The sequence below is a fragment of the Podarcis erhardii genome (assembly GCF_964252035.2).
Source record: "Podarcis erhardii genome assembly, chromosome: 6".
NCBI classification, from domain to species: domain Eukaryota; kingdom Metazoa; phylum Chordata; class Lepidosauria; order Squamata; family Lacertidae; genus Podarcis; species Podarcis erhardii.
Genome location: NC_138510.1, coordinates 56,802,983 through 56,818,791, shown reverse-complemented (window position 1 = coordinate 56,818,791; position 15,809 = coordinate 56,802,983). Strand labels below are relative to the sequence as shown.

Genomic DNA, 15,809 nt, shown 5'->3' with positions numbered 1-15,809 from the left:
AATTGGGATTTGAGTGTTTTGGTTCTACAGCTTCTAGGATTAACACATGACTTTTTTGTCATGCATTATTAAAAAAAAACCCCCTCAGGATTCTCATATCTCTTGTTGACTGAACAAAGAATGTGCTGAGTTAATGATGTGGCTTCTACAGCACTCATTTGTAAATAGGGGGACAATCAAAATGCTTTCTTGCTGTTTCTGTTTCATGTCCTTTGTTTAAACAGCTATTTTCACAGTGCAAACCTATACATATCTACTCATAAGTAACCTCCATTGAGTTCAATGGGAGTTACTCCAAGGTTAGTGTGTAATAGGTGCTGCCTGATAATAGCAGATTGTCTTGTTAGTATTTTTTGTACTACAGTAGGTCTTATTAGTAGGATAATTCATTAAATATATATACTATACTATCTCAGCTATGCATAGACCTCTAATAATTCAAGTGTGGAAGTGTCTTTCCCCACCAGCATACAGGTAATATGATTTTTTTAAATTGCCAAGTATTTGCTTTTTCTGAATTATCAGTGAAATGATGCTAATTGCAGTATGCAGACATGAATTCTAAACTTGTCCTCTAAAACATGTTTTTCTTCTGTTTCTGGATAACAACTGTCTATGAACTATTTCTAAGCTCAAATAATAGAACGTTGCTATAATGCTAATGGTTTGTACTTTCAACATTTTCTTTCTGCTTATTTGCAGCATGGCAAATGTTACTTTAGGGTGCAGAAACTTACATCTCTGACTCTAGTACTTAAAGTTGTACTTTGAATAAAACTTAAACAATTTGTTCATAAATGTCCAGCTCACATCATGATTTTACCATATGATTGCATGCACTTTATTTTCACCTACTTAGGAATAAGTCACATTGAACTCATTGGGACTTACTTCTGAGTAGGCATGCCTAGGATTGCACTGTCAAGATTCTAAATCTAATAAGACATTTCTGAATATACTACTTCATTCCCCCACCCCATTCTGTTGCATTGACTTTAATGAATGAGATTTACACACATATTTAACTCTTCCAAAGACATCAGTTGGATGTAAAAAGTTGGTTCATGTTCTTTATCTTTAAAGATTGCTATGGGATTTAGCTTTTGTCAGAGATGTGATTCCTAAAGGGTTTCTACTTAATAATTCACCTCTGTAACTGGCAGATCAGGGAGCGTGGAAAAAGTAGGATCTTGGCCAGCTTTCTTATGATTAGCAGGCATAGATTCCTAGTTTGCTCGTGTTTTGGTTCTGTCCAGTGCTTTTTTTTCTAAAAGCATGTTTAGGGGTACTCTCATTTTGACTCAAGAAAATCACATTTTTATAGGTCAAATCTGGAAAAAGAAATACAGTAAATGGACAAAAGTACAAAGATTCACAAAATGTTTAGGGGTATGTGTCCCCCTCCGTCCCTCCAGAAAAAAGCACAGGTTCTGCCTGATTGTGTGGTTTGCATTGGGCTGGTCACCCAAGTCATGTCCCTAAGCACGTGACCCATTTAATCTAAACAGCAGGTTGGAATGACCACCAGTGTATCCAGTTGGGAGATGTGTTAGTGCAAGATCATCCTGTGCCCCGTGTTTCTGCTTAAAATGTAGAAGATACTTTGTAATTCCCCTTTCGGCTGCCTGCCATGTTGGAAATTAAACACACAGGTGGATTTCCTCCCACTTACTGCCATGTTCTTTCAATTTCATTGCTTTTCTTGATGTGGAGAATGATCCATTAAGAGATAGTCCTGCAAAAGGGTACAGTAAATCAGTAACAAGTCATTTTCACAGTGAGTGCCAAACATTATTTGTAATCGATACTTTGACATGGGTGTCTGCTTTATATAGGGAATTCAAAACAAAGACTTGGATAAAATTAAGGTAGATTAATAATCCAGTATTGCTTTATTTAGCATAGCTTTGTAAATGGTGTATTTCATTATAATCTCTTTTTCTGGCATTTTCTGAGTATGTGCTGCACCTATAGCTTTGTATATTTGGAGGGAACAGGTCTGGCTTGGACTAAGAGATGCATGCTAGGAAAGCCAACATTGTCACCATCCTTGGCATGGCAATGGCAGTCTGAATATATGGTTTCTGACACTAAACTGGAGCAAGGATGGATGGCATTATGGTAAGAGGCTGAGAAACTCCTATTTAGCAGTTTGGTGTAGGAAGTCAGGAGGTTCAACTGAGATTAAACAAATGGCTGGTTCTGCTTCTCCCTGGTTACTGCAAGTGCTTTTCTGGTTCACTATTTGTCCCAGTTTTTGTAGGGGAGCTCTTGGGGTAAACTTAGATGAACTGCAGCTGTGTGGAACCTCACATAAAAAAAACAATAACCGCACTTTTTTAATTTAAAAAAAGGCATTTTTATCAGTCGCAGTACAACACTAACTCTCAGCAGTTTATTTTCTGTATGAACTAAATTCTCTAGTATTTCTCTAATAAAATTTCTCCTATACTTAATCTTGCCAAAATATTGTTACTGTAAAACAGGAGTTAGCCTGCCCTAATGTCGTGTTCTCTTATGGGCTACCTCTGAAGGGCTCTGTGCAAGTGGTGTTTGGGGCCAGAGGCAAAAGTGGGCAAAACAGGAGATGTGACTTTTACCTTTGTATGGTAAGCTATATTCCAGCCATGCAAAAGTCAGAGGCTTCTGTACACACCATCCAGGCAAGAAAGAGGCATTATAGTTCAAGGTCGCATTCTGGCCTTGTAAAAGCATTCAAAGATGTGTGTGGAGAAGGGCCCAGAGACAGCTGTAACTTGCCTATGAGAGAGGGTCTATCGCTTGGGGAGAGGAACGTGTTCAATGGAGATTCTCAAGAGCAGGACAGGATATATAGGCCCAGAGGTTTCCCACCCTTGATGTAAAGGAACATTGATCTACTTCAGACATAAGTAAAGCCTGCTGGATCATCCCAGTAGCCCATGCTGTTCTCATAGTGGCCAACCATAGCGGCCAACCAGAACTCCTCAAGCAGGATCTGAGCACAAGAGCAGTCTCCACTCCTGTTGTCTCCATCAATTGGTATTCAGAAGCATTACTACCTCCAGGTGTGGAGGCAGAGCATAACCCCCATGGCTAGTAGTCATCAATAGCTTTCTCCTCCTTAAATTTGTCCAGTTGTCTTTTAAAGCCATCTAAGTTGGTGGCCTTCGTTGCCTCCTGTGGTACAGAGCTCCATAGCTTAACTGTGTGCTGCTTTAAGAAGTAAAGCAGGTACATGAATGTCTGCCCTATGTCCACAAGTGTGTTCTGTGATATGTTGGTGGCTTTGTTGTCATCCTATGTAAAAACCATTTGATGATTCTTGTCTTAGATCATTGTTTTCTGTGGTGTTGGTAAGCACCAGATCTGTTTTTGCTTTTTAAAAATTGTGTTATATATACCACTATAAGCTTTAAGTTGAAATTATTTTGGGGGGGAGGGGTCCCCCCCTTGAACAGGATCCATTTTCATTCTGCTGGATCTGACTGTTTACCCAAAGATGTGTACATATTTCCTGTCTACCTGGGAGTGGAGTGGCACAGTGGAGGGGATGGGCCACTTCCCTAAAATCTGAAATGTGCTCACAGGCCCCCAAAGGCTAGTGGCCCCTTAGATCAATTGACTATGCATTGCCTCCTTCCCCAACTGTAGCCCTCTTCTTTAGATGGTCAGAATGAACATGTGATGGGGCTCTTATGCATGAATAGGCTAGCTCCACTTAGATGCTGATGTGTGCATTAGCTCTGCTCTCTGGGCAACACACGATCACCATTAGTCTGAGAGCAGGGGGTTACATGCTTGCATTCTTGTGTGTAGAACCAGCTTCACATTGATCCCAGTCACATGTCATATGGGGCATGGCCAATGCATGTGCACCAAGGAAGGAGTTAGAAGATGTCATGTTGGGAATTAATTCTGTAGCTTTGGCACACCTGCTGAAAAGGGCCTCTTTCTTGTCCCCATTCGTTGCAGTTAGAGGCAAAGGCTGTTCTTTAAATTTGTTTGTTTCAGGCTCTTCAGGGTTTCAGAGGCCACTACCACCACATTAAAAATGGTGGCAATGGTGTGTTGTGTATGTTTCATGCACAGCTCCAACTAGGATGGCTATTTGCATGTCGCCCCAAAAAAGAAAAAGAATAAGGAATAAATGTATTACCCCCTCAAGGAGGACATGGATTAGCATGAAATGCATACCTGCACAGAAGTACATTTCATCATGGTGCAGAAGACTGCAATCAGATGGCCTCTGTTTCTTCTGCTTTCTAGGTGTCTATTAACTCTTGATGAGCAGTTTTAAGGCTCCTGCTCTGCTTCCTGATGGTTCTTTATCTTTAAACCAGATTAGGACCAGTCAGCCCTTTGAATAGAGGACACCTTCAAATAGAGGACAGTTCTCTGTAAAATAAGACACATGGCCGCCATAGATCCAACAATATTATATGCATGTATGAATAAACTCAAAAATCAGGGAGAGAACAAAGCTTTTGTTTCTGGCTGAGCCCTAAAGCTTCCTTGCTAAATTACAGCAAATGTGATGGTATGCCTGTTCCCATACCACATGTGATGTCGTGTAGTAGATGCTTGTCTACAGAGGTTCATGCCACAATCAGTGTTGTTAAGGAGAAAAGAATTGTTTGTTTCTGGCAACAGATTACCGCAGCTACTCTCCTAAAACCAGTGCAAAGATAGGTATTTAGGGCAAATAGTTCACCAAAGCAGAAGTTTAGCTGGAAGCTTCCTTCTCCCCTTTTATTATCATTATTTCTTGACTGTGTTGACACAATTAGCTGTGACTTTAGGGAATGTAGGGGTTCCCTTTCCTTTGTATGGGATTTAATGACTCTGCAGGAGCAATTGATGAATTGTTATTGTTGTGAAAAGAATGCTGCCCGCTGCAACAGCACCTTGTATTATGTGTCATATCTTCACATCTAGTAAGAGGCACTTTGGTTGTCTTCTCATGATACATCACAACCTTTGAAATTTTCCTTCCAAACCGATAGCCGAATGACAATGCTAACTTGGTGGCATTTCTGTCACCCAAATAGGACTGGAGAGTATTCCTGTAAACCAGATTATGCTTGCTTCAGTTCTGCCTATATTTCATTTGACAAATTTTAGGCGACGTTATTGTGCTACACGGCATGAGTATAGGTTGCTGAGAAAGTGGCCGAATCTACTTTAAAAAATATTAATATGTTAAGTAAGGGCACTGTGCTTGAAAAGAACCCATTTATCCAGCCCCTTCCATTTATGGGGAGTATTGCTCCCTTAAATCATTCATTAAGAATTAATCACTAATCAGATACTATATGCTATAGGAAGACCAGGTTGAATGAAAAGCTGACTCCAGTCCTCTTTCTCTACTTTGCCCAGGTTAAGTGGGATGTCAAAACACCAAAAATCACTTAATGCAGTATTTCAAATTTTTTTTAAAAAATGTTCTTTTTATTCATTTTTATTTTAAAAGAAAAATAAATTTTGCATTGATCCATTACATACAAAATCAGCATTCGTTTCATATCTTTACCTAAATAATATTCCTTATTAATTCCTTACTACTGTACTCTGGTAGCTGTACCCTCTTCCATGCTTTCAACAGAAACAACACAACACATTAGGAATACAATGTTATAAAGAAAAGTGCTTTCAGTCTAAAACGGGAAGGGCAAGATTTGATTATCTCACCTAAGGTGCTTAGGTCCCCTGCATATTGGAGGAAGAGTAATATTATAGTGCAGTCCAGACCCCAGATATGCACAAAGGAGTGAGTTTGGGCTGAGCTGGAGTGACTGCCTCATCCCAGCTCAGCCAGAGATATGCCAATGTTAAGTCACTCAGTGTGTTTGAGCTGGGTTATACTGGCTCAGCCAGCGGGTCTTAAACTGGTGGAACTCCTCAAAAAGGGGTGTGGCGTGGCAGGACAGAGTAAGGGGAGACATCTTTTAGCTCAGTCTTGTGACCTGGCAACATAGCTGTTAATGTTTCCCTTTTTAGAAGGGAAATTCCCTTATTCCAAATAGGATTCCTCGCAAGAAAAGGAGAAAGTTGACAGCTATGCCTGGCATCCTATTGGAACTCAGGGTGGTATAAGTCAAACTCTATTTTAAAGGCTTGTTTCCCCTCTGTTAGACTTGGGTTAGCTCAGCTGGAGGTAGCAGCGCTGCTGCTGAACCCACTTTGAAATAGGGGTATTTTATGCCAGCTTAATTTAAATTGGTGTTCATTCCAATAGTTTCCTGCACTTAGGATTGTTCTGTTAGCCTCACTCCATCACAGAGATGTATTTATTGTCCACTGAGAAGGTTTAATGGCATGGAAACTTCAGCTACTGCCCTCAGTCCCCAAATACCACAGGTAGGTTACTCTGCTCTTGCTCCTGACACTCTGAAGGGCTGCTCTACACTGTCTTGATGTGTTCCTTTTTTTGACATCTAGAGCTGATGCTTGAACTTTCCTATTGAATTTTGCACTGGTAAAGACCTGTTATGATTGTAGCAGCATCTCAAAGAGCAAATTTGTGATGAAATAGTAGTGCGAACACAGCCTCAAATAGAAGCTTTCAGAGGTATAGCTGTAGGATTCTTTGTAATGAAGCAACTGGTTTGAATACATTTAAGAGTGCCCCCTGAATAACAGACACTAATTCAAAGCAATTCTGCTTCTTTATAAAATATTTTCCCTTGCTCTTACAAAGAGGATGTGCATATGGAGAGCATCAGTTCAGCATGGTGCTTGGTTTTTATTTAATCAGCTTCTGCTTCTTATTTTCTAATGGAAAAGTTGCAGTTGGGAGTTATGAGAATTCCATTGCAAACGGCAATATAAATACCAAGTATAAGCGGCACTCTTAAATACGGTTTTATGAAGATTCGTTGTTAATGAAGAGCGACTGAAGGGTAATGAACATCTGTTTCTTTGCCAACACACTTCTGAATGCTATTCAGTAGAAGAAATGCAAGTTGTTGCTGGAAAGAGCTTTTTAAAAAAATATAATGCATTTTCAAATACTACAGGAGCAGGTGGTTGGGAACTGCAATGATCACCTTTTGCTTCTAACTATATTCAGGCTTTAATCCTGTGCACACATACATGAGAGAAAGTCCCACTGAATGCAGTGGAACTTAACTTCTTAGTAAGCACTCATATAATTCAGGTTTTCTCAACCTTGGCCCTCCAGAGGTTTTTGGCCTACAACTCCCATGATCCCTAGCTAGCGGGACCAGTGGTCAGGATGCTGGGAATTGTTAGTTTCAAAACATCTGGAGGGCCGAGGTTGAGGAAGCCTGATATAATTGCTCTGTCAGTGTAATTTGAAATTTTCTTCCCATGTTTTCTTTCAAATAAGGAGAGTGACCCAGTTAATTATGCTTTATGGGCTTCATAAAGGCACATAACAAGTCAGAGGAAACATGGGAAAATGTTGAAGAAAACTTAATCCTATGTCCTCTGTGTGTGGTGTGGTGTGGTGTGGTGTGGTGTGGTGTAGTGGTTAAGAGCGGTGGACTCGTAATCTGGTGAACTGGGTTCACTTCCCCGCTCCTCCACATGCAGCTGCTGGGTGACCTTGGGCTAGTCACACTTCTTTGAAGTCTCTCAGCCCCACTCACCTCACAGAGTGTTTGTTGTGGGGGGGAGGAAGGGAAAGGAGTTTGTTAGCCGCTTTGAGACTCCTTCGGGTAGTGGATAAAGCAGGATATCAAATCCAAACTCTTCTTCTCTTCTCCCATCCAGGAGGCCCGGTTCTTTCAGTATAGTTCTCCTAAGAGTGATGGAAAGAACTGATATTTTCTGTTTGTTTCTTGATAATGATTTTTTTTTTATTGTATCCACTTCTAATTTTGTTGGCCTCTTTGAATGCCTAATGCAGAAAGATGGGGTATACATCTGAGAAACGAATACTGGAGATTCTTTTAGTTGCATATGCCAAGATTTGCCTTTCGTGAAGGGAGGGGGATTCTTTACCCTCCACCGTCACTTATTGTATAGTACTATTTGCAGAAAATAACATCTAGGAGCTTCCTGATCTTAGACAAGCCCGTCATAGGAAAGATGCGTCCTGGTTGCTAGGGGAAAAGAAAGGACAAGCTAAAGAGATCCCAAAGACTAGAAAATGAGACGTAAACAGGAAAATTGCACTAAAGGGGGGTGGGGACAGCAACTGTTTAGGGTCCCAGGGATTCCTGTTGCCTGGTGTCCAAACAGCTCACTTATCAGTCAAAGCTCTGACTTCATTCATTGCCCGAAAACAGTGATAAGTTGGAGCAGCCAGGCTGGCTCATTTCATAGAAATTTCAAGGCTTTCATGGGTGTCATGGTGGTTCCTGAGTTGGTGACCCCTGTCTTATTTTAATGTTTAAAGAATTAATACTTGAGAGATTTCTTCAGCTGAACCTTTTTATTTTATTTTTTCATTTTAGGCATGTACTGGTATAGAAAATATTGATGAAGCTATCACCTTACTTGAACAAAATAACTGGGATTTAGTGGTAAGTACTGTTTTTTACTGGTCGTATAGGAAAAAAGAGAGCCAGAACAAAACTTGTTGCCAATCAGCTATTAATTTCATGATCACCATGCATCTGTCCAGTAGTGCATGGTGCAGTGGGTTTATGCTGCTTACCTGACCTCCTTCTGACTGTGTTGCTGCTGTAAACTGGGTCAGAGAGGGGAGGGGTGAGGTGTGCATGGTGCAAACACCCTAGTGGAATCAATGTGATTCTGTGGCTGGCATGTTTGGTCCATGTCAGCTTCGCCATTACCTTGCCCCTCCCCCTCTGTGGACATCAGTATTGCTTACTAATTTTGATGCTGTGCTCCTCATAGTAAACCACGAGTAGTGTTTATTTAGTTTTGATCAGGTATTGAATGACACCGTGCTTTCATACTAGTCTCAGTACTGACACTCCGCAGCTCAACCAAGTGCAATATTGAATCTGCTTGGCGACCCTTACAATATGTTGACCACCCTCCAGGTCCTTAAGCAAAGTTTCTAGAATGGCTGAGGTTATGATTGAACAAATTAATGTTAACACCAGGTTCTTCAGGTATATAGTGAAGGACGATTTGTTTGGCAAATGCAGGGGTAAAAAGCTAGTATTTTGAGAGGGTCAGTAAGCACCTATTTGCATTTGAAGTTCCAGCAAATCTTTTGCAAAATTCCTTACCGAAACGTCTCAGAGCTACCTTACCTTTCCAATAAAGGGAAGGCATTTTCATGGGTTAGTGTAAGGTTAAAAAAATGAGAAACAGGGAGTGGGTATAACACATCACACATTACAATGGCATCATAAAGGTGAAAAGGCCCAGCTGGTTTGTATTAGGATCTGTATTCTTTAAACTTTCGTTGAGAAACTGGAAATACAGCAAAACATACAAATGTACAGTAGAAATATACGAAATTAAAGGGAGAAGAATTGACTCCAGACAGTTGATTTTGGTTTCTGTTGAAAACAATACAAGAAATACTTAACTCCTACCCATTTCAATGGGAAGTAAGTTCAGCTAGCTCTGTGCTGGATCCAAGCTAAGGGCAGTATCCAACAGAGTAGATCTGGGTTTCAAGGGTTTCAGTTTACATAATAGGACTTCCCTCCCTCTCCTCTTGTTGTGCCCCATGTAAATTGCTGCATCAGGTATTTAATTTTTCCTTTCAAGAACACTGATTTTGTGACCTACTTTTGTTGTATTTCCCCCACCATAGAATTAGGATGTAGCAACTTGTTCAGTGTTCCTCAGACTGTGTGATGGGACCACCAGAGGGGCTTAACACTGCAGCCTGCCCAATGCCGCCTCACTTGAACATCCTGCTCCCAACTGCTACACCATGAGCAGTGTATAGGTACATGTGGGAGCAGGAGTAGGTTAGAGAGTTGTCCTGTAGCATGCAAAGTTGGAAAGGAGCCAGGAGAGAGGAAATGGACAGCAGCGATTACAACAGCTATCTGAGTGTGAGGAAGGAAAATGGGGATGGGGACGGTCACACTGAGGGTGAGGAGGAGAAGATGCACCCAGGGGTGCTGCTATGCCTTTGGCCTTTCTCATTCATACTCCCACACCCCAGGCTTCAAGAAGGACACAGTTCAAGAAGGACACTGACAAACTGGAACGTGTCCAGAGGAGGGCAACCAAAATGGTCAAAGGCCTGGAAACGATGCCTTATGAGGAACGGCTAAGGGAGCTGGGCATGTTTAGCCTGGAGAAGAGGAGGTTAAGGGGTGATATGATAGCCATGTTCAAATATATAAAAGGATGTCACATAGAGGAGGGAGAAAGGTTGTTTTCTGCTGCTCCAGAGAAGCGGACACGGAGCAATGGTTCCAAACTACAAGAAAAAAGATTCCACCTAAACATTAGGAAGAACTTCCTGACAGTAAGAGCTGTTCGACAGTGGAATTTGCTGCCAAGGAGTGTGGTGGAGTCTCCTTCTTTGGAGGTCTTTAAGCAGAGGCTTGACAACCATATGTCAGGAGTGCTCTGATGGTGTTTCCTGCTTGGCAGGGGGTTGGACTCGATGGCCCTTGTGGTCTCTTCCAACTCTATGATTCTATGATTCCTCCTGACTCAAGAGGTCTTTCCTGGCTGACTGAAGGTGATAGTTTCTTTCTCCCCCTTAGAAGAAAAACCTGGTATTGAGGAACTGCCAGAATTTGGATTGTCAGTGTGTGCAACTGCATGCCCATGTAGGGTGGGTGAGTAGGAGAGAGAAAGTGCCACTGAATAAAGATGGCAGTAGATTAAGGGAGTGAGGAAGGAGAGAAGCAAAGATCTTCCTTTTTTGAAAGGAAAATGCTAGAGGACGCTATGAAGAAAAGCAGAAAGAGATAATTAAAAAACCCCAAAACAGCTGGAAATTGAGAGGAAGAAGGGATGTTGTTACAGGAAGAAGAGGTTGAGTGGGCAGATTGGAGTATGGATGAAATAACTTGTACCCTCTCCACTCCTTCCAAACTATCTGTCCATGTATGAAAGGAGAAGGGAAGATGAAGTGAGAGGAAATGGTTAAAAATTATTGGAGAGGCGTATGTGGGGGCGGGGATAGAAAATAAATAGCCATTTCCAGTTAGATCCTCTGAATCAGCAAGTTCTACCTAAAATGGGTAGGTTGAGTCATGATAATTTCAGAGCTAATTCCAGAACCTGAGGAAAGCACTACTATGGAGCTCAAGAGTCCCAAGGAAATTGCTATGGGAAAGTTATTACAGTGGTGCCTCGCAAGACGAAATTAATCCGTTCCGTGAGGCTCTTCGTATAGCGGTTTTTTCGTCTTGCGAAGCAAGCCCATTGACAGCTTAGTGGATTAGCGCTATTAGCGGTTTAGCGGCTTCTAGCGGATCAGCTGATAAGCGGCTTATCAGCGGGTCAGCTGATAAGCGGCTTAGGGCTTAGGAAAAGGGGGGGGGGAAAGGGAAAAACCCCCGCAGGAACTCGCAAGACATTTTCGTCTTGCGAAGCAAGCCCATAGGGAAATTCGTTTTGCGAAGCTCCTCCAAAACGGAAAACCCTTTCGTCAGCGGGTTTTCCGTCTTGCGAGGCGTTCGTCTTGCGGGGCACCACTGTAATTTCCAAAGAGGGTTTAAGTATCAGTGAAAAAAAATAGCACTAGTTGTCAGCTGTTCATGCCAAACTCCACCTCCATCTGCCACCATTTTGTGGCTGTCTTTGCCACAAAGGAATTAAGAGCATTCTCTAGTGAAAAGATCTTGCCATGTTGGTAAGTAAAAGTTTCCCTTTTGCTATCTGGTTATTCAAGTCAATGGAGGTTAATGAAAGCTGTGGTATTGCTAAAACTTGAGGCAACTCATAAAATATAGTCAACTTTATATCCTTTTCACTTGCTTTTCATTTTTGTGGTCTTTGGCAAGTCAGTGTTCTGTGTTTTCAAACTCATTTTTACAACCATGAGGGACAAAAAGTAGAGAGTTTCAGGATTTTATCAAAAAGCACCAGGATACACAAAATGGCCCTCCAGGGCCTTGGTAGCCTGCCGGCTGCATGTTGGTCACTTTTCATATGATCTGCTGTACTTGTTTTCACTGTATTTATCTCTGGTAGAAAAGTAAATGCTATTTCATATTAATGTGAATTTAGCCTCCATCTACCCATTTGCAAAGAACATCGTTTCATTGTAGAAGCTCCGCAAATGGTTATGATTATCCCGGTTTTAAGCATACATTCTCCAAAACGTACATTTCAACATTTGCTGAAATGTCTGCTTTACTGCTATATTTAACTTCTTTATCCTTTTTGCTGGCAGTGGTTCAAAGCAACCATGTCTTTGCAGTAAAGTCAGTGGTTTAGCACACCTGTTAATGTGATGGCTTGCAGCTTCTCCTGTATGTTGTTTCTAAGGATCAGAAGACAGAAACTGCTCTGTGCCTTGTTTTTATAATACTTCAGTTTCATAACTTTAATAATTTTATGGACAGCCTAATAATAATATTCACTCCTTTTGAAAATGGAAAAATGGAGAGGTCTCCTCTTAGAAACTAGCACATTAGAGAGGTTAGATAAATCCTGCGTATAAAGAAGCCACTGTTTAAAATGTTCTTTTTTCATTTTTGAAAAAAAATGAACAAATTCATAGGGCTGAAAATCCACATAGCAAAAGGGAAGCTTTTAATTAATTTCCCCCCATTCCTAGTTTGACCATGGCATTCTCAGAGCAATTTTTAACTTTTATCTCTCACCTGGATAATCTCTCCACTCAGATGTGTATGGCTATTTGATATCTTAAGAGAATTTGAAGAAGGTTGGGTTGACCTACCAGTCCAGTGAGTCATGGAAGTGACTTCTGAAGTCTGGTATTTACGAGGGACTAGACATATCAGGCGCCCTAAAGATGCTCATCTTCATCCAGCAAGAGAAATCTACACATGGAAGCAGGCCTCTACTTCTGCAGCCAATATGGTTGCAGATGTGTATTTGTAGCATATCTTGCAGTTTTCATCCAGGTCCTGCTTAATCTGTTTGAGGTCATGTTTTGACGTGAAATATTCTATTCATTATTACGTTTATATACCAATTTTCATACAAGGATTTCAGAACGAAGTACATGGTTATCCCTCTCCCCATTTTATCCTTGCAACAGCATTATGAGATAAGTTAGGTGACTGGCCGATGGTGGGTTTTATGGTCGAGCGAGGATTTGAACCTTGTTCTCCCAGTTCCAGCACTGTAACCACTACAACACACTGTGTTTGGTTTAAACACATATGATAAATTTGTTGTAATACTAATATGCCACCCCCCCAAAAAAAAATCTCATTAAAAATGAAGTTTTTGAGACATTTTAAATGAAATTTGCCAAATCTACACTTCCGACATGGGTTGCCATATGTCCGGATTTTCCTGGACATTTGCAGAGATTTCTGCCCAGACCCTGTTTACCACCACTGAATCCCAGCTGTGTCCAGGAAATTCTGGATGATGGCAACCCTAGCTAGAAGTCATGTTAATGTAGACCTTGAAGAAGAACACACAGGAAATTCACATACCCAAATTCTGTATCATGGGAGTTTTGCTGTATCAAGACATAAAAACAGGCATCTTTTTAAAATACACAGTTCATATTGTGAAGAGGACAGTTTAGAGTCGATGAAAACACAAAAGAAACTTGGGCAAACTGAAAGCAGTTAGTCATATTGAAAGAGACAAGACTCATATTTCTCTCTAACCACAAGAATATTAATGTTCTGTGACATGGCCTGTGTGCATTGTGTGATGCCATGCAGATGCAGAATTTGGTATGGTTAGTCATAAATCAACAACTTGAAAAGATTTGCTTTATTAAAAATGAAAAAAGCAAGTCGTTAGTCCTTATAGCCATTAATATCGGTTTTCCAGAATATGGGTTGCTAGTCAAAGTTCAGAAGCCAGCAAGGGATGTTTAGGCAGGATTTTTAGAGTGAACTTTTGCATAATATTTTGCCCTCTCCATTGCTATCAAATGGGAATAAATTATGCAAGTTCACAAATATATCCACTTTTAGAAACTTACAGAATTTAAGAAGCAGGGCTCTTATAGTCTTAATTTGTATAGTCACTGGCTTGAATCCAATGGACTTGCTCCATTTTGTAAGGTGCTTTCACTTGTACATGGTTGGTCTCTGAATTTAGCTGCTGCAGTCTTGCTGAATGCCTTTCCAGAGACTTCCCTTGGCCTTTTTGGGGTGCAGAAGAGAATATGGCAAGCCCCAGAATTCTTAAGGACTCAAGCAGCAGAATTTACAAAAAAAAGCCTTTAATAATAATAACAACTGGTTGTAAATGTAAAATGTTGCTATATAGTCTTGGAATGTGGCCCTGTGTGTTTAAGGAAAAATTAAACAGGCACACATGTGAGGTGAATTTGTCTTTGCTTCTGCACTCTAGTCATCCAGCCGCCAGGTAACAGAGTTTCCCAAGGAAGGTTGGAGAACAATTCAAACAGGCTCCAGATTTTAATTGTTTTTACTTGATTCAGACTTTGTTGTATGAAATGTGCTTATGAACTTTTCTGGAGTGTTTGTTTGTTTTGCTGTTACAAGGAAAGAAGAGGGGCAAACAATTCCCAACATTTGGGGCAAGTTCAGGGCTTTTTTTCAGCCTGAACTCAGTTCCGGCATTTCTCAGGTGGGCAGCATTACTATTACAGTGGTACCTCGGGTTACATACGCTTCAGGTTACATACGCTTCAGGTTACAGACTCCGCTAACCCAGAAATATTACCTCGGGTTAAGAACTTTGCTTCAGGATGAGAACAGAAATTGTGCTCTGGCGGCGCGGCAGCAGCAGGAGGTCCCATTAGCTAAAGTGGTGCTTCAGGTTAAGAACAGTTTCAGGTTAAGAACAGACCTCTGGAACGAATTAAGTACTAAACCCGAGGTACCACTGTATAAGGGAACAAGGGAGGTGTTCATGGTGAGTTCTGGCACCTATTTTTCTAGAAAAATAGCACTTAGCAAGTCTATAAAGAAGTCCAGTTTCAGTATATATTGTTTTGTGAAGCTTTCGAGTCCTAGAATGTAGAGCTTGCTAGGTCACACCGTAAGTTTTGATGTCCTCATAAAGCACTTAGTAATAAGGTCCATCAAGTTTTATGTGAGGTATGGTCTATCTCCTCTGTCTTTATGTGAAATGGTTTATGACTTGGCTAGCCATGCAAGTACGCTTTGGCAATTATGTAGGGTTTTGTTTCGGGGGGGCATTTGAAAGGAAGTGCAGACGACTCTCCTATGCCTTTTGCATTTTTTACTTAAACATTCAGAATCCAGTTCAGAATTGGTGCCTTACTCATTGTTGTATAAGTTTTATTGGGAAAAGATACAATCACTTTCCTGAAAACATATGAATTTTCTTAAATCAGAAATGCCTCACATGGCCTACCAGGTGGCTCTGGAGAAACTTGTAAGAATGCTGTGAACACAGTTGCTTTCCCCTCTTGGTCCCAGAAGCTGGAGTGGGGATATACAGTACTGACTCTGAACATGGAGCTTCTATTTTGTAATCATGTCTGTCGTCATTGCATCACCGTTTTTTCTAATAGGGTTTCTGTACTGTTAATAGGTACATGAGAGAGAAATTCAGACGATGAAACTGTTCAGTTTTCCAGCTGTGATGGAAGACATTTCATTCACTCGTTAAATCCACGGCCCCTGACCCGCAATTAGCAAAGGCAATTGTTTTGCCAGAAAAAGTTGGCAATTCCAATACCTCATTGAGAACTAGCAATATCTGTAACTCCCCTGTCCTCAAAGTGAAGTGTTTATCAGTGAATTACTATGAAATGCATTGTGTGGTTATTTCCTGCAGTCAGAATCTGGAGACATTGGACTGCTAAATCAGTA

The 15,809-nt window shown here is 40.9% G+C and overlaps 1 protein-coding gene across 1 annotated transcript in view; it reads left to right on the top strand.

Moving 5' to 3' along the window:
- The window catches only part of FAF1 (Fas associated factor 1), a 171,325-nt gene that overhangs the window by 3,049 nt on the left and 152,467 nt on the right, over positions 1 to 15,809 (top strand). The window contains exon 2 of the mRNA XM_081868243.1: positions 8,403 to 8,471. Coding sequence (XP_081724369.1) covers positions 8,403 to 8,471 — 69 coding nt within the window. The remainder of the gene's footprint in view (positions 1 to 8,402; positions 8,472 to 15,809) is intronic.